We start from the raw sequence: 23,298 nt of genomic DNA, 5'->3' as shown, positions 1-23,298 counted from the left end.
ACCTTGCAACTCAAGTATTACAGTACTATTATGAGATGCAATAAAAGTGCTTTATGCATACTTTGTTTCATCACACAGAATGTTTAAAAGTTATGTACTCAAGGGTCAGGATGTAATAGAATTAACTTTTACTGCTTCATCAAGGACATTCTTAAAGGAAAGTTCATATATATGTATGTATGTATGTATAATTTATTATGCGTGTTGGTGAAGAATATACTGTCTGCTAGCACAGTTTGGTGCCATTATCATGATGCATGATAAGGCACCAGCAATTTTACTCACCATTGTTTTCATACCATTGATAACATGTCAACATAATGAAAGAAAGGCATTCTAGTGTTATGAAAGAGTTTTGACTTTTTAGACTTCTTGCAAGGGTCCTGGGCATACCCAAGAGTCTATGGGCCAAGCTTGCACAAGTTGGCATAAGGTAAGTTTTCAGGTCAATAAATTAGAACAAGTAATTTTCTATTTTACTCTTCAAGGTAAGAGTTACAGCACTGCCCACTATCGTCTTTAAGAAAGGAAGTTGCTAACCAGATATAATTTACTACTTGACATAGTAAAAATCATTTTAACCACACTCTCCAAAGTAACAGGCAAAGTATATCCAAAGCTGAAATGCTGAAATATCTTATATCCCATACAAATAATATTGGTGAAGGGAAAGTTTAAACACAGAATTTAAAGAGATTTCAACCTCTCTTACTACAGCTTAATAATTATCACCTACTTTACAAGCAAGGAACCCAAGGAGCAAATAGATTTAATAAAATCCCCAGTAGAACAATTTAGCAGCAGTGTTTTGCAAATGTGATTAAAATAAATTTACCCACTATTTGTGTCAGCTTCAATGTTGAGACCTTAAAATTATTGTTCCCTTCATTTATTGTAAGTAATTTCATCTCTATCAAATCTTCTAGGTAGCTACAGTAATAAGAAAGAGACATGTTTTGCAGAAGGGATTACTTATTGAAGCCATGATTGTTTTTCTAAAAGAAGAAAAAATGTTTCTAGATTAGTAATCTAGAAACTAACCCCAAATCATGATGTTTTCAGAGATGGTAAGCAGAAGAATATCCAGGTTCATAGACAGGGAGAATATACCCTGAGGTAGGGGGATGTGTGAGAGTGGGAAAGAGACTCATCACTGGTTAGTTAGTATTAGGGAGAAATCTCATAAAAGCTTTAACCACATTCTTTAAGGTATGAGTTCTACTTTTAGTCAACTCTCCCTAATACTTTTTATCACAGTGTCAACTTATGACCTCTAATCATTACTTTTTTTTTTTTTTTTTTGTCTTTTTGCCTTTTCTAGGGCCGCTCCCATGGCATATGGAGGTTCCCAGGCTAGGGGTCGAATCAGAGCTGCAGCCGCTGGCCTACGCCAGGGCCACGGCAACACGGGATCTGAGCCATGTCTGCAGCCTACACCACAGCTCACGGCAATGCCGTATCCTTAACCCACTGAGCAAGGCCAGGGATCGAACCCACAACCTCATGGTTCCTAGTCAGATTCGCTAACCACTGCACCATGATGGGAACTCCTAATCGTTACTTTTAAAATGATAACACTTCTCAGAAGATAGGCTCAGAGGCATTTACTTATCTTTGAGATCTCATCTGCAGACTCTCACCTGAATGGATGATCCCCAAGTTATACAATGATTTTCAGATCTCTCTTTTGCATTACCTTTTAAATTTTTTATTTTTAAAATATATTAAAATATATTTGGAGTTCCCTTCGTGGCTCAATGGTTAATGAACCCAACTAGGAACCATGAGGATGCGGATTCAATCCCTGGCTTCCCTCAGTAGTTAAGGATCTAGTAGTGCCATGAGCTATAGGTCGAAGATGTGGCTTGGATCCTGCACTGCTGTAGTTGCGGCATAGGCTGGCAGCTGTAGCTCTAATTCGACCCCTAGCCTGGGAACTTCCATATGCCGTGGGGCAGCCTTAAAATGCAAAAAATCAAAAAAAAAATACAAAGTATATTTAAGTATTTGTAAGTTGTCAAGCACAAGTATGAACCCACCATCCAACCCAAGAACTAGAATATCAATAACTTGCCTTAATTTAGTATATTCTTGTGTTCCAACCCCTTTTACTTCTTACAAAATTAACACTATCCTCTATATTATTTATATGTTATTTTCTGTCACTAACCATTACATTTCAAAGCTTCATTTGCGCTCACTTCTAGCCATAGTTCAGCTATTTATTTTTGCTGCTCTATAATACTCCATAGTATTAGTCTACCATAATTTATATAACATTCTTTTGTCGATGAACTAGGTTGTTTCCTAGTTTTTTACACTACAAACTATGCAGCGATAGCCCTTTATATATCTCTATCTATCTGTCTGTCTGTCTGTCTATCTATCTATCTTCTGATGGGCTATAAACATTTCTCTGAGCTATATTTTTAGGACTAGAATTGCTAGGTCATAGAATGTAGGAATGTTCAGAATTACAAGGTATTGTCAAGTGGTTGTGGCAATTATACTTCTATGAACAATATATGAAAATTTCACATATTGTCTTACATATTTGGTATTATCAGTTTGTTAATTTTTGATAATATGATATATATATAATTGAAAGTCGACATCTTAACTTTCATTCTCTTTATTACAATATTGAAACTTTTCAAATTTGGTTATTGGCCATCTTATTACTCTTCTGTCAAATGCCTTTTCATGTGTTTTCCCATTTTTATGGATTGTTTACCTTGGTTTTAATTTCTTGTTGATTCACAGGAATTTGTTGCATATTCTGGACACTAATCCTCGGTCATATAAGACTTTGTTTGGCTATGTGTGCTGAACACATCACCCAGTCAGTGACCTATTTCCTACTTTCTTTATGGTGTCATTGGGTAGGCCAGTATTCTTTTAACATACTCAAATTTATCATCTATTTTCTGGTTCATGCCTTGCTTAGAAAAGTCTTTTCTTTCCCAAGATTTGAGATTTATTATATATTCTTCTAAATGTAACACTAATCCATTTTGAATTGATCTTTGTATGTATGTAGTAAGGTAGTGTTACAATATCGGGTTTTTTTCTGTATGGATGCTCAATTTTTCCAGCATCAGTTTTGAAATAGTTCCTCCTTCTCTTAATGATCTCCATCTCCATCTCTTCCTTGGCTCTCTAGTCTGTTTCATTGGTTACTCTGTCAGTACCACAGCATCAATTAACATAGCTTTACAGTTAATTGATACTAATCAATTACTAATACTTATAAATAGTAATACTATTACTATTCTTATAAATGGGATTTTAATTCTTGTAAGTGGGATTACAGAATAACCTGAAATTTTGGCAAGGTAAAATACTTTTGGTAATGAAAGTGACATATAGTTTTCTTCAAATGTCCATGTACCAGTATACCAGATAAATTGTATTGGCAATATGAGTGGACACTAGGATGCAGTAATACCCAAGATAAAAACTGAGATTGATAAAAGGTATAATAACAATATCATAACACCTCTTGTGTGATGTAATTTCCCCCAACTCTAAACAATAAATAAAGCTTGCCCTTCCATAGAGTCAAATTAGAGCAAAATTATTTAAAAGTCTAAGTTTGGGGGACTAAATCACATCTCCATATAAGACTGTTAGAGAACACAATGGCCAGTCTAACAAATTATTCTCCTTGTCTGCCTAGAATCCACTGCTAGCTATGTGTGTACCATACATAGAGAAAAACTAATAAAGAAGAAACCCCCCAAAACAAACAAAACAAAACAAAACAAAAACAAACCCCCAAACCAAAAAACATTTGGAAAGTATCAGGAAAACACAGCTAATGCATGGGTTTTGGTGTTGTCTAGTCACTGAAAAGATGATTGAGGAATATAGTCCAACAAAGAAGAGGATTTTCAAAATGTTCTTATTTTTATAGGGTATGGTTAATAACTTGAGTTTTCCTGCCCTGGCAGTGGCAGCCTTGAAGATCGAATTGGTTTTTTGGATACAAGATTTTTTAAATGCTCTAAATGTATACAGATAAAACACTGCCTCGACCATAAAATAAACATGTCTCTCACATGTACATGAAGGTATTTTCTTAGAAAGGTCTCCTCTGCCCTTTCTGTATCTTGCCCAGTGTAAGTTAAATTCCTAAGTCGTTTTTCTGTGAGATACTCTTAACATCCCTTTGTAGAGATGCCTGTTTTGATCTCTGGATATGTTTTTTTAAGATAGAGCTAAGGGGCTTTCCTGATGGGCTGAACATGAGAACAAGGGAAAGAGAAAAGTTATAGCTGAATCCAGTGCTTTTTGGTTGAGCAATAAGGAGAATAAATAGATTTACCATCAAATGGGATGGGATCAATGGGTTTGGAAAAGGGAAAAGATGAATTTGATATGGTCAGTATGAAATGTCTTTTAGTGGAAATGTTAGGGTGACCCTTATTCCTATTATTCTGACAATCAAGAGAAAGGTATTACCAACAGATATAAATACGGACGTCATTGGCATATAGTGGATGTAAAGCCAAAAGATCATTAATCCACAAAGGGTATGGCTATAAATGGCAATGACTAAACATCATACTAGTATCAGACCAGTTCCCATGTTTAAGAAATAATAAAATTAGTTTGTCATGATTTACTCTAAATAAACCTATTTCTGTAAGTACTTAATTTTACAATCTGCTTTGTAATGTAGTCCACAATCAACACCAAACCCATCATTCTCTAGAACAAACCGTCACTTTTGGAAAATCAGAATATCTCATATATTATTGCTTTTAGACCCACGACAATAGTTGAATTATCTTAAGACAGTGGGATAAAATAACTTTGAGTAATAAACTTTCAGTTCCTTCTTCAGCCAAGTAATTTTGCCTGCTTACCTATAGGCAGAGCCAGTTGAGTTTGTAAGTCATACCTGAATGAAGACAAATAGCTTTTAATAAATAATACATAATTTTCAAAACTAAGTTTTGTGAGAGAGAATCCAAGTCAGGGCAAGAATACAATCTATAGCTTTAAATAACAATACCATCTATTTCCTTTGTTATTTCCACTTATGTTTTTCCTACTTAGACATATTCATTATAAGCAGTTATTAGAGGCAGCTGTTACTAAGATGGAAAGGAATGGGAAAGGTCTTAAATATTGCTTTCTTAAAAAAAAAAAAAAAAAGCTCCAAAACATCTGGGTTCTGCACTAAGAAATATTTTTGGTGAGACTGAAATGATTATGTAAAAGATTATGCAGAATGAACAGCAACTAAATCTCTTCCTTGTTGTCTACATTTTGAAAGTCTCCTTTTACTTTCACAGTAGTTTTTGTCAAATACTATGAAAAGTTTAATGAATTTGTCCAGTTTTGCTTATTCTTAAACCCTTTAAGCACTTTGGAATGTGGTTACTCAATATTTACCAATGATTAGAAAACTGCCTATATTATGTACGATTTTTAGCTTTGTTTGTTTATTCTGACAATGTTTTCCTTCTCTAAGGAACTTGCCCACCCTTCTGAGATGTACCCAGAATCCAAAGACGTGAAAGAGGGAGATAGGAATGACAAAATACAATATAAAAGAGGAAATCAAAACCAAAAAGTTGGCTCAGACTCCTAGAACAAACCCTGTACCCTGGGTCCCAACTAAATATAAGTTAGAGGGTTATGTTATCACGTTAGTTGGAGCTGTTATTGTTAGGCCAGTATATCTGTTGTCACTGGAAAATAGCATAGCCAAGTCATAGTTCCCAATGGAGGAAAATGTGGTGTCAGAATTTCAAGAAGTTCCAAATCAGGACACCTGTGTGCCAGATAGACCCAGCTGCACATGTGGGCTGGCCAGTGCTACAGGACGCCATCTGCTCAGCACATGAAATACCAGTTTCTTTGCTGAAGATGGGTTTGAAGAATGGGATTCTTTAAAGAGAAAGCTCACCACTTGACTGTGACATCCTTAGCCTTCCTCACATTTTAAAATAAACAATTTTAGGAAGAGGGGATTAAAGGCTTGTGTCTGAGAGATGACAAGTAGGGTATATTGCTAGCTCCAGAAGAATTGTTCTCAGAAGTTCTCCTTCAGATCGGCATTTGGCTTTTCATTCTAGTGACTGATGAAGTATGACTGTAACTCTCAGAAAATTCCAGGTGTTAAGCATGTGCAAATTCCAAAAATGCTCTGTTTCTGTCACTGGATTTGCAACAATCATACCAACAAGGGAATATCTATCTTTCCTAGTCCCTCTAAGATATAATGAGATATTTGGCCCATACCTTGCCTTCCTGATTTTTAATGAAAATCTGGTCAGAGAAAATATGGTGGACAGCCCAGAATCTACTGAACAATTAGTATGAATTGCCTTTTATGTCCTTTCTTAGCAATCTGTTACCTTTTAGTAACCATTTGTAATTATTAGATACATTAAATGTTTATTTTTCTTTTAATGGATATTTATACTCCACTCCCCTTGAAGATTGTGGCCATTTTGGTTTCTTCTTCAGAGATGAGAACACAAGGATTTCAATATGTTTCTAGAATTTACATGCACAGTTCTATAAGGCTTTTAAACTCCTTAAACAAATTAAAACCCCAATATGGGAAAACAATCTCATTCACTTTAACAACAACAAAAAAATCAGCAAGAAATTTACGTGTTCGTCCCACTTAACTCACCAAGGCAAAACTCTTCTATATAAAACTGCAGTTTAAAAACTGAGTTTGAACCTGATCCATGACAGAATCACAGATACCAAATATTGAGCTTGCTTATAATGTATATGGTCACTTTTCTAGCATCTTCCTCCCTGCCTGATGGCCTTCTTCATTTACTGAGTGCTCTGCATATTACAGAAGCTATAGGGCATTAAGATTAACTGAATTTGACTTTATTAATATAATAACGCTAACATACATTTCTTGGCTCAACAAATGTTAGACTATCTTCTAGAAGCAAAGGCCCATATATTGCTTAGATAGCCAGCCACAGTATCAACCACACTCATGCTGGCTGAAGGATACTGCTAAGAATGTGGTGGAGAGGTATAGTCACAACATGTTTAATGTCAGACCGTATGATCCATGGATAGGCAATGACTATAATTTGGAAATTACCTTGCTTATCCTGCTTAACTTTGTGTTGAAGTCATAAGCATCTATCAGTTATGCTCTTCCTTTTCTTCCCATACATTTTAGCTGCAGAATATCACTTTTTCAAACATGTAGATTAAACCTAATTATGATGATGACTATTGGCTCTTCACTGAAGGTATAAGTCTTAAATCTGTTGGCAGGGATTTGAAACCAATAATTAGTCTAGTGCTCTGGCCACTCTGCCTTGACTTCCTCAGATATTTTAAATAGTCCATAAAAATTAAGAACATCTTGGTCCCACCATCAAAGCATTCTCTCCAATTAGTCTGACTCTCCAGAAGTGGACATTTTTAAAAACCGGAATTACTGGTGAGGTTGGGCTACATTTTTTGTATTGATGTCTACTAAGAACCAGAATTACACTTTTTCGTCTTATTTTTTCAAATGACAAACTATCAGATATAGTTGTTCTTTTGTGTTGAAAGCTTGTATTTTCTAACAATAAAATTCACAGCATACACCCCAATCCAATTTGTAGTCAATCACTGGGGTGGCTGTGGCACAAGACCTGACAGTTGGTCACTTGTGCTTTGAACAATACGAGCCCACAGAGACTAAAATTTAGTTACAATGCGTTTCCAGGACCCCACTGGAAATGTAATTTAAGAAGATTGTTCTTATTAAAAAGCCATTTCCTTCTAAAGAGTATTGGGAAGATAGCAGTAGGGCAAATAAGCAAGTAGCTAAATTTATGAGGATTTCCAAAGAGTCTTTTGGAAGCATTGTATTAATTTTGAACAACTGCAAAAACATTTTTACACAGTTAAGCTGTTTAGCCTTTTCTCTGAAATTTAAGAGGATGTGTTTGCATTAAAAAATAGCTTTGACTTTTTTTTTTCTTCAGTGCACGCATTTTAATTACCAAGTGGCACATGAAGTTATGTGTATCACCAGACTGGACTCTAGGGGATTGCACTGGGAATGATTTGTTCCTGCCTCCTCGTTCAGGAACAGAGTGGGTTTAGGGTGGGGAACATACTATTGGCTTGCGCTCATTAACTGCTTCCTGAACATTGTGGTTCTCTGAGAAATGGTAACTCTATTACATAAACTCTGCCCAAGTTCTTTTAAGGAAAGAACCTGATTACAGATAATAGTGCAGATTTTTGTAAGGCTATCAACCAAACTGAGGGTATTCTCCCTTAGAACAATCAACATTGAAGGGTTTACCTATATAACCATAACACTCATTCCGTGACTCAGAGTGCCTTTTGAAACTTTTTTGGAACTGTTCTCAGAAACTGCACCACAATTCTTTGACTGACATCCTTGCCTTCTGTGGTTTATTTGGTTTATGGAAACAACACAAAGTCAGTCAGAGCCAAGGATTTTGAATGCAGTGTGTTAATCAAATGTATAATTTTGTTTATGGTCATAGGTTATGGCCTAAAATAAATAAACATGTAAACTACTTCTGAAGTTAGTTTCAAAGGAAATGTCTAGAATGACAATATGAAGGGAATGAGTTTTCTTCAGTGACTAATTTGGAAAAATAATGATTGAGTGTGTTTGTATTAAAAAAAATCTATGACATCATTTTAAACTCACACCTTTATCACATTCTTTCTTTGACATATTTCAACACGCGTTCTGTTCCTCCACCCTACCTGTGGGAAGATCTTATCCACTTTCCTTAACATGACTCTCCACCATCTGTTCTGAGGTCACCAGACAACTACCCTCCTACTAGTGCAACTTTGTTATTTCTTAACCATGCTTCTAATTCCTTGTAAGCCTGCCTCTTTCCACTTAGATTTCCTTAGTGCTTTGTAAATGATAAAATTAGGATCTGTTTTCCTCAGGGAGTAGTGAGGCATTTACAAAGGAAAAAAAAAATCAAAATTTAATTCCTTTCAAAATATTTGGAAATGAAAAGGTATGCACCACTTCTTTACATCATCAGCATAATGTCCAGCGTATCAGACCTTTTCTTGGTTGTGTATGAATATAGAGTCTCTGCCAGGGCAGCCTACTGTCCATCAAGGCAACTAGAGTATGTACTGTGAAAATGGCTAAATGGCTAAGGGCTTTTACATGGAGAGTGAGACCCAGCTTTGTTTTATTCATGCTTCATTTAGAGCAGAGAATAGAATGTTCCCATTCTTAACATAATTAAAGTTAAGAAAACTAGATAAGTAAGAGATACAAGTGTTCATCCTTAAAATCTTTATAAAAAAGAAAACTCATCAAGTTGTTGTTTTTACGGCTACTTATACCAAGGACCTAGCATAACATATTGTGTCTTATGTTTGTTGGCTGTGACCATAGCATCTAAAATACCTAAGAAGTATATAAACAACTAGCAGGTTGAATGACTTACTGGAAGAATTGAATCACATCTGATTTCTGAAATATATCAATAAAAAGCTTCTAGCTAGATTATCTGGCCTCTAATTTATATGAGGCTATAGTGTATCATGATTAAGTAGACACACTCGAGTAAGACTGGCTTTAAATCCCAGCTCTGCTACTCATCAGCCATGAGTGGTCCCAGGAATGAAGAGAAGCAAGATAGTTGATGACACCACGTGCCAATTTGAGAAGTTCAGACTTCAGGCTCTAGAAATGAATATGTCTATAAGAGCCTTATCATATTTTACTTCAGAAAGCTCACTTTAGACGTAGTATGGAGGGTGGTTTGGAGAAGCACAAAACTACAACAATGTTATAACATTCAATCAGGAAATGTAATAGTCTGAATCAAGAGAGTGACAGAGGGGATGGTGATAAAACAACAAAAGAGATCAATATTAAGAAACAGAATCCTATAAATTAGAGAATATTTTTTTTAAGGAACAGGGATGACAAGCAGGAAGCCTAGACTGTTTCTAGATGGACAAATGATGAGGTGAGATTCCTGCACATGTAATGTGAGTGATCAGAGCTACTATATTGTTCTCTAGGTAATGCCTGCTAGCAAAACAATAATATGTTTTCAATAGCTTTGAAAAATATCCTCTTTCCTGTTTGAAGAGTCTGTGGCAAAATATATTTCCTCTGTCACAGTCCTATGATTTCATACCCATACAACTTGACTTTCCAACTGGATGATTCCATGAACTTTATCCATTGTGACCCCATTGTGAGCCCACATCTATAATGTGCCCAAACTATGACATTCAAATTTAGTTTCAGAGCTTTAAAAATACGCTGACCTGGAGTTCCCATCATGGCTCAGTGGTAACGAACCTGACTAGTATCCATGAGGATGCAAGTTCGATCCCTGGCCTCAGTAAGTGGGTTAAACGATCCAGTGTTGCCATGAGCTGTGGTGTATAGGTCACAGACACACCTCCGATCCTGTGTTGCTATGGCTGTGGTATAGGCTGGCAGCTGCAGCTCCAATTCAACCCCTCGCCTGGGAACTTACATATGCCATGAATGCTGCCTTAAAAACCAAAAAAAGAAAAAAGAAAAAAAAATACACTTTCAATCTTTCCTCCTATAAAAAACCCCCATAATCTACCAAAATAGATTCCAGAATAATAAAATCCAACTAGATTAACTCATTCTTTGATTTATTCTCTTTTATTTAGATTTGTCTTTCATAAATTCAGAGTGGAAAGGTCTTAATTTTGTTTTCCATCAAACAGCCTCTAATAATGAAATGTAAATAAGCAAAATTTTGTACTTTTCAAAGAGATAAGAATAGACACCATTGTCACAACTACCACTTTACTGATGAGAAAACTAAGTCTAACAGGTGTTAGAGGATTTCTTCAATGTCCAGCATATAAAAAAATAGGCTAACCAGATCCTCTGAATCTATATCCCTGGCTCTGTTAAGTTCATCTGTCCTATGTAGAAACTGTAGCCATCCTCAACTACATATTCTTAGAAACAGAGTATGAGGATACCTATTGCATACACCCAGAAAGAACATTACTAAAGTAGGATAACAGATTAAGATTAACATGCCTGACACACCTAAGTACCAAATGAAGCATCATTATAAGTCAGTTACTCCTGGAAGTGGGGAAAGAGGCAGAGGTTAGGCACATCTCAGATGAAGAGGTTCACCACATCTAGGCCAGAGGCTGACCTGAGGCTGCAGAAGGGAAGGTGGGAGAAGTCTGAGACGATAGAGGCTTCTCTCCATGAAAATCTACCTGCCCCTTCTTTCTACCTCCTCTCAATGGGGCTGATTTCTCAAGTACAGCCAGTCTCCAAGCCTAGTGCCCTGAGTTCCCTGCAGGGCAAGGGTGTATCAAATAGGTCAGTGGGTTTTCAAACCACAGATTTTGATCAATCAATTCTAAGAGTGATGACCAATATTTAAACTAGAGCCAACAGAATGGAAGAAGAGAATAGCACAGAGCAGAAGGACTAAAAAAAATTCTTAAGTCTCACTGTATCATTAGAGTATTTATGATTGAAACTTTGTGTGTGTACTTGATCCCAATATAAAATATAGTTCTGGAAGTTCCCATCATGGCTCAGCAGAAACAAACCTGACTAGGATCCATGAGGATGCAGGTTCCATCCCTGGTCTTATTCAGTGGGTTAAGGATTCAGCAATGCCATAAGCTGTGGAGTAGGCTGCAGACACAGCTAGGATCTGGCATTGTTATGGCTGTGGTGTGGGCCAGCAGCTACAGCTCCGATTTACCCCCCTAGCCTGGGAGCCTCCATATGCCATGGGTGCGGCCCAAAAATACATATATGTACTTGTCTTTTGTGTGTGTGTGTGTGTATTTATATTTATATTTACATGTATATTTTTTTGGTACAGACCCTCTCAGCCAGGCTTCTTGCTAATCTCATCATTACAGTATCATGACTGAAAAGGCAACAAGGACAATATAGTCAAAGCCACGTCCTTTCGTTAATTTGTTTAAAAGCTACTGACTCAGTTGTCATCATGACATTGTATTCTTTGCTAATACATTTTGACATACACAAATGTAGAGCTGAAAAAGAGCTCTAGATATATTTAATCTTATGCCAGCTTTTAATCAAGTGAATTTAGTTCTTCTACAGAGCTCTGTTATTATTTGGAAAGCTTGTGTTAGAAGTTAGATGATCCAAGTTCCAGCAGAAGTTCCACTGTTACAGGCACTATTTGTACTACACTGGGCAGACCACCACCAACCCTTGGTTCTCTTGTATGTAAAATAAGTGAGTTAAACTAGGTGATTTCTAATGTTTCTCCCAGCTCTATGCCCACTTTAGTCTGTTATACAAATTTTTGAATTGTAGATGATAAAATGTTCTCTTGGTTCTTTCTTTAAAGCTCTCCTTTTTGATTGATAATGATTAAGCATATTTGAAGAATCCTCTTATTTGGTTATTAAATGAGCACTCTTAAGGATCTACCAGGTTGAAATAAGTGTGAAGGAGGTTTTTCACACAAAAAAAATTAGCAAATGATTACTCACAAAGTAGCAAGTAGCAAAAACTTACTCTTTAGTGCATAGTTCAAGCTATAAAAACAAATGTTACATATTGTTTAAAATATGTAACATTTCATGAGCATAAATAAGAGACACTTGCATATCTTCATTAGATAGTATTTGCCCTAACAAAAAGTCCATTATAGAGAAAAAAAACTCAGAAGCCATTTAAACCTCAAGCATTCAAATAAATAGGATTCAAGAAACAAAAACACCTGTCTTGATAGGAATCTACACAGCTTTCTTTCATCACTAGTGAGTTCTGAAACAGACCAGAGCATGAGAAGGATTGGAGCAATCAGACTTGATTCTTGTGGCCTGTGTAAGTTAAACCCAGGACACTTTTTAGCAGGCTTTTTTGATAGTGATGAGAAATCATAAGACTTGGTGGCCTGAGTCCTGAGAATTTGGAGTTAACCATAAAAGTTTTAATTTTTGATATGGATATTTTTTGTTTGTTTGTTTCTGGAAGGATTTCCAAAACAGTTGAGCAAGCAATGGGAACTCAGGAGTCTAATCAAGCTCAAGATAGACATCTGCATATGTGATGAATGATTTCAAAGAAGGAAATAATACCAGCCAAGAAGAGAATATGGAACAGAAAGGGAAGATGACTGGGGAGAAAACATGAGGAAATGCCCATGTTTATAGGTAGAAGGTTTTGGAGGAATCAGTGAAAGCTGTAAAGGGGAATCAGCCAGGGAGGAAAAGCAAAGCACGTAATATTACAGAAACAAGGGGACAGGTTAGGTATAAAAGATACACAACAGGCTACAGAGTACAGAGAATGGTTACTGGAAAAAAGACTTTGGATTTTAAGTGACAAATTAACACAGTGCTTGTTGAGCCAAATTTCAAAAGGTTAAGATGAAGTGAAGTTAGAATGAGAAGTGAGGACTATTGTTTGATTGTAAGCTGTCATTTCACTCAGTTTAAATGACTGTTTTCCCCAGTCCTCCCATTTGGATGAAGTTTTTGGTTTCTTACCAGCTATGAACGCTTATTGGCATATAGTTTCTTTCCAATATATTAAAGGAAATTAACCACATACTTCACTGAGATGACTTCCACTCTCAAACATTAAAACATCTTCAAATTACCTGAACCATGAAAAGAAGAACTCAAATGAAACAAAAAAGTAAAGGGAATGGAATGGGAATAATGAGCTTCAAATTTCTGGGTCCTGTTAGCAGGACAGGCTGACACAGAAAGAGGGTCATAAATCTTCCAATTCTCAGCAAGCTCTTTGCACTCCAAGCACTATGCAGAAAGTGTCAATAAGCTTGCCTTTGCACAGGCTATCTTACTTTGGAGAATATCAAATTAATGCTCTTGGCAGCAGACTCTAACATGTTGTTCAATTATTTTGGTTCCTGTGTTTAAAAAACTAATATTGTTGTAGTTGTTAGGGCCTCTCCCTATCGTGATTATATTTTTAATGTCTGGTATAATTTTGCTTCTGTGTAATTTCACCAATTATTCAATTATATGATGTTTTGCTTACTAAGACAACATTGACTTACTATCCCTTTTAATGTGAACATTCAGTACAAGAAACATGAGAGCATGTGTGTATGTTTATTTTGTTCTGTCTTACAATTCTTGGCCTTGGTATAACTGCGTTCATTTGTTTCCTTCATCTACATCACTTGTTTAGTAACTCCTGCCTACCTTGGTGGGGGAAATTAAGCAGCCACTTTCTATTTGGTACAGGAGCACTTGACCTTACTTATTTCTGTAACAGCTGTAGTAGTAATGACATCAGGACAATGACTAAGTGCACTTTCCTCTTTGTCCCTGTTGACCAGTAAGATGAGTATTACGACTATGGTTGCTGTTGTTATTGTTATCCTATTTCACAGATTTTTTTAAAGAAGTACCAAAGATTAAGTGGCTTTCCCATAGACGTTAGGCTAGTCAGTGCGAGCCAGCCAAATTCAGAAAAATTCCCTTTGGAATTCTATTAGGAAAATGTAGTGCTGCAGCGCTGCTACAGATAAACTGATTGTCTGAAAAGCAGCTAGGAGGAGTCAAAAGTAAAGAAAACGCAAAAGCAATAGCAGCCTCTAAACCTAGACAGTTTCCCCTTTTCTGATCTGAGTGTGAGGGATATCAGCCAAGCCGACATAAAGTCATTGTAGAGAGGCCATTGAGAAGGCTTCCACTTGGCTGATGTCCATGGGTACGTGATGTTACTTGGATGCAGGAAGATGGGCACTGGGGACTGTGGGGTGGTTACCATGAGAAGAGAAGAGAAAAATAGGATTTATGCAATAGCATTCCCTTCTACGTGGGGCAGCGCTAATGGGAAAGAGTAGGAGAAAGAAAGGTATGTGTGTCTTTCTTATTGACAGTGAATTATCCCTAACAGGGAGGCAAGTGAAGGCAGAGATGAAAATAATGTACCACTGTGTGCCTGCCATTGTATCCATGAACTGCTAACATACTCTGGAAACTCAGAATGGCAGTTGGCAACAATAGAGGGTTTAGATTTTGCTGTGGTTTTTAATGAACCTAGAGTTATACCCATGTTATTAGAAAATAGAAGAGGGAAGAGTAAAATAAAGGTCCATGTTTCCTCTTAAGTGCATGTTGTATAGGTATTGTTTCTAAACTGTATATAGCAGCATATTGACGCAGCTTAGCCTGGTTAGTTAAATGTGCACTACCTCTCTTAGTTAGGTTCATATTTTGGCTTTCTCCACTTACTGCCGTATGACTTGTACAAATTTCACAGTCTCTCTGTGTCTCAGGAGAATTATTGTTTTATAATTTATAAATATAAGGACGATATTAGGACTTGCTTCAGAGGGAGAATTTTTAAAAGTTAATTCAAATGAAGCAATTGGGGCAGTTCCTGGTACAGAGTAAACAATCAATAAATTAAACCTCTTACTATAATTTGTTTTATAACTACTTGCAAGCCTGTTTAAGGAAATAATACAATCTGAAAAGTTCCCAGAAGAAAGAACATTCTCATGATAAAGCATGGTATGGAGAACAAACATTTTTTAGGAGTTGTTTGGATGGATCCAGTCCCTGCCCCAATCATGACACTTCGTTTTGCCACTTAATATACTTATTCATTCATTCATTGTGTTTATTTGTTGCTTTAGACAAACTGAGACAGTGAAAATGTTGAATGATAATTAAATATTTAAACTTAAGCCATTATGTGCCAAATTATAATACATAACTAGAATCAAGCAGTTAAATTAAATACCATAATATATTTCAAAGGCTATTTGATGCACATCTGTCCCTTTTATCTGACTCTGGGAGAGAGATAAGTAACTTTTAAAAATACTTAGTACTTATGTGTTTTTCTGATTTTATTTCTACATTTATTATTTGGAACACATAGATAAACCAAGCTAGTGTTAAGAACTCACAAATATAGTCTCTTATTCAGGTTCAGTGGTTGTGGATAAATGTTAGAATAATACTTCTGTTTCTAGTGCTACATAAACTGAGTTTATAGCGATTCAGATGTGATATTGAAACCCCCTCTGCCTTAAAGGTGTCTGATTTAATTTACCATTACAAAGACAAGGATTTATGGGATGAACTCTGCCTAAGGACTCTGATTAGATGTTGGTGTTTGTTATTAATGGCTTTCCTTCCTTGGTTTGAACCCAAAGAAGTGGGCAGTAACCCAAAGCTGTTAGCATGAGACACTCATTGGGAAGCCACTATTTAAATATTTGGATGGTGACTTTTCTTCCTGTGGACAGATGTTCCTACAAAAAAAAAAAAAAGTCTCTAATATTTTTTATCAGTTGACCTCTGTATTTGGGAGAACGGGGTATATTTAACCCCCAAAAGATAATTAAAGAAAAACATGTTGTTCTCTAGTTTCTAGAAAGAGGGGACAAAAGAAGAGAAAATTAACATCTACTTTCCTTAAACAGCAATACTAAATTTTTATTATACATCCTATCTTTACTCTTTCCATGTAATCTTAAAGCCTACACAACACAAAAATCTATCTATTAATTATTATTAATTTTGTTTTGGAGGGGTCGCTTCAGATTTTTTTTAAATGACTCAATAAGAGTAACATAAATATTGCATAAATCTTTTCAGTGATTGGATAGTTAACTAGAAGCAGCTTTATCTCCTTTTTGTAGATGCGTACAAGTGATGAGAGGTATAATGAAGTAAAATGACTTAAAAAATAAGGGTCACCAGGAAGTCATAGACAGAAATAAGATTGTAATTCATTTTGATGTTACATCAATACCAACAAATGAACAGCCAGACGAAACAGAGTCTTAAATAGTCAACATATAAAAGGCCTCTATAATTTAACAGATTGTTTTAATGGGCATTTAAAATGATTGTGCATAGAAAAGAGCAACAATATTCTCCTAGAACAGAATAAATCAGTTATCTTTCTATTGCATTGCTTTCTCTACTTTAAAATGATAAGATTTGAAACATCATGGGGAGGAGTTAGTATCGGAGAGGACTACTAAGGAAGATTGGCAGTTCAAAGTCACAGCTGCAATGAGTTTCGGTAACCTTGTCCTTTGCACCCTCTCCTCAGTACAGAGATAAATGACGGATGCCCCCCCCCACACACACACACCTAGAGTATCATTAAAATACTTTTCTTTCTATTCACAAGTTAACCGTCCCTCGTGTCAACCATCAATTCTCCATTATCCACAGTGAAAAAAAAGAAACCTCAATGTAGATTATTTCAAATACTTTTTATTTTGAAAAATTTAATTTCAAAAATGATTTGCTTTTCTGATTATGCTTGGCATCAGTTGATGTCCAGAGGAGAGAGCAAATATTTATCCTCTAGCAGGGGAGAGTAGGGCTGAGGTTTTTTGTTTTTTTTTTTTAAAAAAGTCAGATCATTTCAGAAAGTGAAGGGATCACCCACAGAAAATAGGATGGGTAGTTTATTTCAATGAGTATTTTTATGAGTGTTTGTGCATGCAAATAGATGCAGCATTTTCATTAAATAAAACACAATGTACAAATATTAGTGTTCTCTAACTTCCAAACTTCTGTTTCAATGAATTTCAAGTGTGCTTTTCTCACAACAAACTTCATCCAAACCCTTATCCTTCATCCAAACCCTTATCCTTATCCAAATTATATCAGAAAATAATTGAATCCGAATTTACATTAAGCTAGTTTCTGCTTCTTTTTTTAATAGATACAGGCCAGGAAGCTTATCTACCTTTAAAATATAATTATTTTCCATAGTTTCCATAACTTTTAAAAATACTTCAACATCATACAACATTGTGTTCAAATTTATCTGCCCGTCTCATAAAGGAGTAAAAACTAAACGAAGCGATTACAAATACATCCACAAGGTTTTTCATTAACCAAAAAAATCATTGTTAATTGCAAGGATAAATTGATTTTATACACTCCTTTTTAAAAAAATTTGTGTTTAAGGTGGCCTCTGAAAGCCGATATCTCACACTCAAGGGGCAATGTCGAGCAGCAGTGTACTTAATCAGAATTTATTAATCCACATGATATTGAAGATTTTGTTTAATATTACTTTTGATATAGAAAAAAACTTTCAAGTCTCTAAAGATTGAAATATATAAATACTGACACATATGTTAGTAATAGTTCTGTAATCTAATTTATCCCATCTACATGTACATACACCCACTATGTTTTAAAACCCATGAATAAGAGATGCAAACGGACAATCAAACCAAAACATTAATGTGAATAATTCAGCAAAATCATTTTTGCTACTACTGAACCGATCACCTGAAAACTAAGACATTCGATTTTTTATGTCAGTTTCCAATCAAAATTCATAACTGTGTCTTTGAAAGCAAACCTAAGAATGAGAATTGTAATATTTCTGGAGAACAGTGCATTTTCTCTGGGAGTCTTCTAAATCTTTCCTGAAATTTAAAGGCAACTTTTCCAGAAGTGATTTACAAATAATCTACCTTGGAACAGGACAAGAGAATGTTTAATTATAAATGAGAATGTGTCTTTACATGGAATCAGGCTACGGTGCATCAAAAAATCCTCGGGACCCATTTAATCTTATTTTCAGTTTTGTAGATTAATGAATTATTAAATTTATTTGATAATTTCTTCTGCAACAGCAATAATTTTTTAATTCTCTATTCTGGAAGTAAATCAGGAAAAAAAGATAATTATTCAGTGTTCACATAAGGAAAAGAATACCAAAGTTTCTGACAGTCTGCTTGAAGTTTCACCTTACAGTCTCTTCTTGTTCTTGTATCTCTGATATGCATACAATTTAGCATCATCAATCAAAGATTGGGAACAGGGAGACAGACGTATTAGGCCTCAGGATCACACTACATAATTAGCTAATCTTATCAGTTGGCATTTTACTTACACATTTCAGCCAATTGTATTTTTCTATTATTATGGAAAAAAATTAAGCTCAACTACATTTTACCTCTAAATTTTTTTTCCATAAAAGGATATGGTATGTTCCCTTTTGAACAGTCCTTTTAATTTCTATTCCATTATTGAAAATAAGAGTGCTAAGAATTTGGAACCGCATAACTAGTGGAAGAAAGAAGATAAAGAGACCCTTCAATATTCAAAGAATTCCTCTTCCTAGTTCAAAAAAGAAAGATTTCTATTTGTTACTTCATAAGAGTACACATTTTAGATCACTCAATAAACTAAACGCATAAGAAGCCAGAACATACAAAAAATAATCCTCTTATTTTCCAGCTGTCTTCTTGTGATTCGACTCAAGGTTTCATTGTACTTTACCATTGTCTCTAGTAAGTTGCAATTTTCTCACAAAGCTAATGTCAAATTTTAAGGATCCTGTATAATGGGTAAATATAATGACATATTCCATAGAACCACTAAGTTATGGAGAGCATATAAGATATACAATTGAAAAAAATTCAACTCATTTATAAAATAAATCCATCTTCAATTTGAAGACATGCAAAAAATAGAGTCACAGTGTCTTTAAGGAGCAGATATTTAGAGAGATAGAAAAATAAGCAAACATTTTATACATATTTATATACAGATATACTATCAAAATACAAAGGGTAAGCCAGGTTCTGGAGTTCACTCTACAGTCTACGGCTAGTGGCAGTCCTGACATAACACATAATTTAACTGAGGAACGTCAGGTGTTACGGCCCAATGGTTGACGGAAAGAAACTCACAGAACGTATGTGGATTAGAATCAAAAGGAACCTCAAAGATCATTGGGTCCATCCCTCTGTTTATGACTGAACTAAATAAACACAGATCTTTTCAACAACTGATAAGGTAATCACTGATAAGGTAATTTGAAGTCAGTGATGTTTGAAAAAAAGTTTGATGATTTGGACTGAGAGCATCTTTTCTTTGTAACCTTTGACCCATCCCAGGAAGAACCTCTAAGAGAATGTTAAGTCCATTCCTTTTGAAAATGGAAGGGTGTTTCCCAGGGAAGAGAAAAAGGAAGGGAATGAGAGCGGTCTTGTAAGTATAAAGGTATGTGCACGTGTGTGAGAATATGCACAGGGCATGTATGCAGGTAGTGTGTATGGTGATGTATAGTTATTATTTCCCTTGAAACATTAAAAAAAAAAAGTTCTGATATTGTAGACTTTGTATTCGAGAGGAGAGCCCAAATGTTTGACGTTTCAAAGCCTAGGAAGCACTCTGGAATGCAAAACTAGCAAAACCTGCCCTGTGAGCGGGCAGTAGGGGGCCAAGCGCAGCAGTCTATCCAGGACTGCCCGTGGCTGTCAACCTTCACCCTGCCTCCTGCGTTGGGGTATACTGAGCCACACAGCTGCTGCAGCAGGCTCCTCTCATAAAACAAGGAAGCCCAACATCTGTGGGGCAATGAGCCGCCTTCACGGTTTGACAGTAGTGTTGTGTGAGGTGGCGGTGCTGTTTGGCAAATTGGCTTTCAGTTTTTGGCTTCTCACAAAAGGAACGGAAGGGGGAGCTGCAGCGGTTCCCGGGGCCCCCAGGGCCCCCTCTCCTGGCCGCTGTGCGCTGGCCGGATCTGGTGCTGAGTGCGCACGCTCCTATCTCTCTGTGTGTCTGTGTAACTGTTTGAGTGACTGTCAGTCTATCTGTCTGTGTGACACAGACAGAGATGCTCGAGGAAAGTTTCCTCTGGTAACTTATACCTCTAGAGTTTGCCTTGCTATGTTGCAGGCACCCTGGGCTTCCGCACCTATGATGCTGTCATTGTCACTTCGTTAGTTTGATTTCTTTGGATGATTTATTACAATTCTACAACGATGAGAAATGCACACCTATTGAAGTTTTCTGTATGTGACCTTACTTCATGGAAGTGAGAAAGTGGCTGGAAAGGAAGGATAACCTGAAAAAAAAAAAAAAAAAAAAAAAAAAAACCCGGTAACTTCCCCCTTCAGATTGTGAAGTGTAATGGTTAAGAGCTTAGGAACTGGACTCAGACTGTCCAGATTCGAATCCTGCTCTGCCACATACACTGTGTGCCTTGGGCAAGTAGCTCGTACACTGTGCCTAAATTTCTTCATTTGCAGGACAGGGATAGTAACAGAGCCTAGCTCATGGGTTGTAAAGATTAAAAATGTATTAAATGCTTAGAACACTGCCTGCCGCATAATAGTTGCTATGTATTAGCTATTAACATCATTCTCCACATCGCTGTGTTAAATGTGGAGGACCATTCTGGCCACTTTCCCCATCAATATGCACTAGATCTCAGTACATGCCCATATCCCAAAGCAGAGATCAACGTACCCTAACCCTCCCGCTTCGCCGCCCTCTAGACACACGTAGCCACCCAGCCACCCTCACCCATGCAGACCTGCTTCTGGGAACCCCTCCCCAGCTGTCTAGCGCGCCACACCTGAGGGCGCACTAGGAAGGTCGAGGGCCTCAAAGGCAAAGGAAGTGCTAGAGCGAGCCAGCCCCTATCTCTTCGGGCTGGAATGTATTTGGGGTATTTTCCTACCTGCCCCAGGTTTTTGCCCTTCTTACTGCCGCCGAAAGCCAGTCCTTGGTATGTGCCCGCAGATCGATTGGCGGCCTGGGCAGGCGTCTCCCCGCCCAGAGAGGACTTGATGGAGTTGAGTTTGGCCCGCGAGCTGCCGAACTGTGAGCTCTCCACCATCAGCACCGCGGCCAGTAGGAGCAGGCAGCGGGAGGAGTCCTTGCCCCGCATCAACACGGCCATCTCCCGGCGACGGGTCTCCGGGGAGGCGCAAAGCCCGCAAGGGTACGGATGCAAAGGGAGGGAGGACCCCAACACTAGTCCCTTCACTCTGGGTGCTGGGACTCGCGGACTCTGTTCCCACAACCCCACTTGACTTTGGGGGCCCAGCACCGTGTGAACTCAGTCTCGCGCCTCAGACCAGGAGAGAGCGCGACCCAAGCAAGACCCGCTTCTCCGCCAGGGCAGGAAGTTCTGCAGTAACTGGAAGCAATCAAAGGCGAGGCGCCTTCTCGCCAAGGAGGCGTGACCCGAGGTGCAAGAAGACCCAGCCCCACAGACCGACCGCACAGCTTCCGTTGCTCCTTGCCCCGCACCTCCAAGATCCCGCCCGATTCTCCACGGTCCAATCCTCCTCAATTCCTCAAGAGGTCCACATTAGTTCCTTCTCCTTCGGCCTCAGTGGAGTTTTCTCTCTTTTCCTTCCCTACCCTTTATGTCTCAACCTTTGCAGGACATAGTCCCCCTTTTCAATGTTAGCGGGAACTATAATGGGGCATCAGGAATCGCCCCCAGACCGGACCCTTGGAGTATGAGGCCCGCCGCCGAGGTCCCCCTAGTACGCTCTCACAGTCGCCCTGAAGCGTGGTATTCCAGTTCACCACCCGGCAGCAGCCAAACGCTGCCAGGAACCCTGCGATGCCCTGGGAGTGGTCTTGCGCTCTGCGCGGTCTGCCTCTGTCTCCCTCTCACCGACTGCTCTCTCACAGTCTCTCCCTTTGCTTTTTATAGCTTCCCACGGTGGGTTGTTTTTTTTTTTTTTTTTTTCCTCCGCCCCCAATTCAAGAATGACAAAGAGTGAAAACGTTTCTATCACCCTCCGCGTCCCCGCCCCCTCTTCTCTTCTGCCTGCGGCTGCTCCTTCTGAGACTTCCCCTCCTGCTTCTCCCTCGCCCCCTCTCACTCCACCTCCACCGTACAGCAATTAAGAAAATAGAACTCACCCTTAGAGGAAATGAGGGCTCCTAATTCCTAACAACCGCTCCGGAGGGTGGAAGAACTTTTGAAAGCAAACGGAGGGCAAATTTGGAAGCGGAGAGAGGGGAGCTGCCGCTGTGCTTCGCTACCACTGATACCCTTTCATGGGTTGCTCAACTCATCTCCAGTTCCTGACTCTAAGAGGAGCACTGGAAAAGCCCTATAGAAGTTTGAGGGAAGTGGGCATCTGGGAGTTAGTGGTCTGTGTACGCTCAAGTTGGGTTTTAGCCTGTGCCTCCCGGTGGATGTATGAGGTTGACACTGTACTGGTGCGCCAGGGGCTGTCCAACCGATCCAGATGGGATGGGGGCTCTGGGAAGAAAAGTACCAGAGAAGAGGGAAAGATACCCCCATTCTCCCTCTCAAGAGGCATTTAGGACTTTCTTGTCTCCTCCCTCTTCACCTCCAGCCCCCGATCCCTGCAGACTAGCAGCATTTGCATATATCTCTGAGGATCTGGGGGTACTGGGGTGACCCCAGTACACTTTGAGTTTTGAAGCTCACAGATCTACCGGACATCTTTACCGCCCCATGGAACTCCCCGCTTTGCAAGGAGGAAATCCCAAACAGGAATGAACGGGGGAAAGGAAGCCTCT

The 23,298-nt window shown here is 38.0% G+C and overlaps 1 protein-coding gene and 1 long non-coding RNA gene across 2 annotated transcripts in view; one reads left to right on the top strand and one right to left on the bottom strand.

Annotated features, from left to right (window-relative positions):
* The window catches only part of DKK2 (dickkopf WNT signaling pathway inhibitor 2), a 112,272-nt gene extending 89,826 nt beyond the window's left edge, over positions 1–22,446 (bottom strand). Inside the window, exon 1 of the mRNA XM_003129269.4 lies at positions 21,467–22,446. Within this exon, the coding sequence (XP_003129317.1) occupies positions 21,467–21,688 (222 nt within the window). The 5' untranslated portion in view covers positions 21,689–22,446. The remainder of the gene's footprint in view (positions 1–21,466) is intronic.
* Positions 11,770–20,880, top strand: LOC110262177. Its single transcript, XR_002346839.1, has 2 exons — positions 11,770–14,854; positions 19,896–20,880. It is a non-coding gene; the product is annotated as an uncharacterized LOC110262177 (long non-coding RNA).

This window comes from Sus scrofa, chromosome 8 (genome assembly GCF_000003025.6).
Source record: "Sus scrofa isolate TJ Tabasco breed Duroc chromosome 8, Sscrofa11.1, whole genome shotgun sequence".
Classification (NCBI taxonomy): Eukaryota; Metazoa; Chordata; class Mammalia; order Artiodactyla; family Suidae; genus Sus; species Sus scrofa.
The sequence above is the reverse complement of the archived record's forward strand: the minus strand, read 5'-3'. Positions and strand labels throughout refer to the sequence as shown.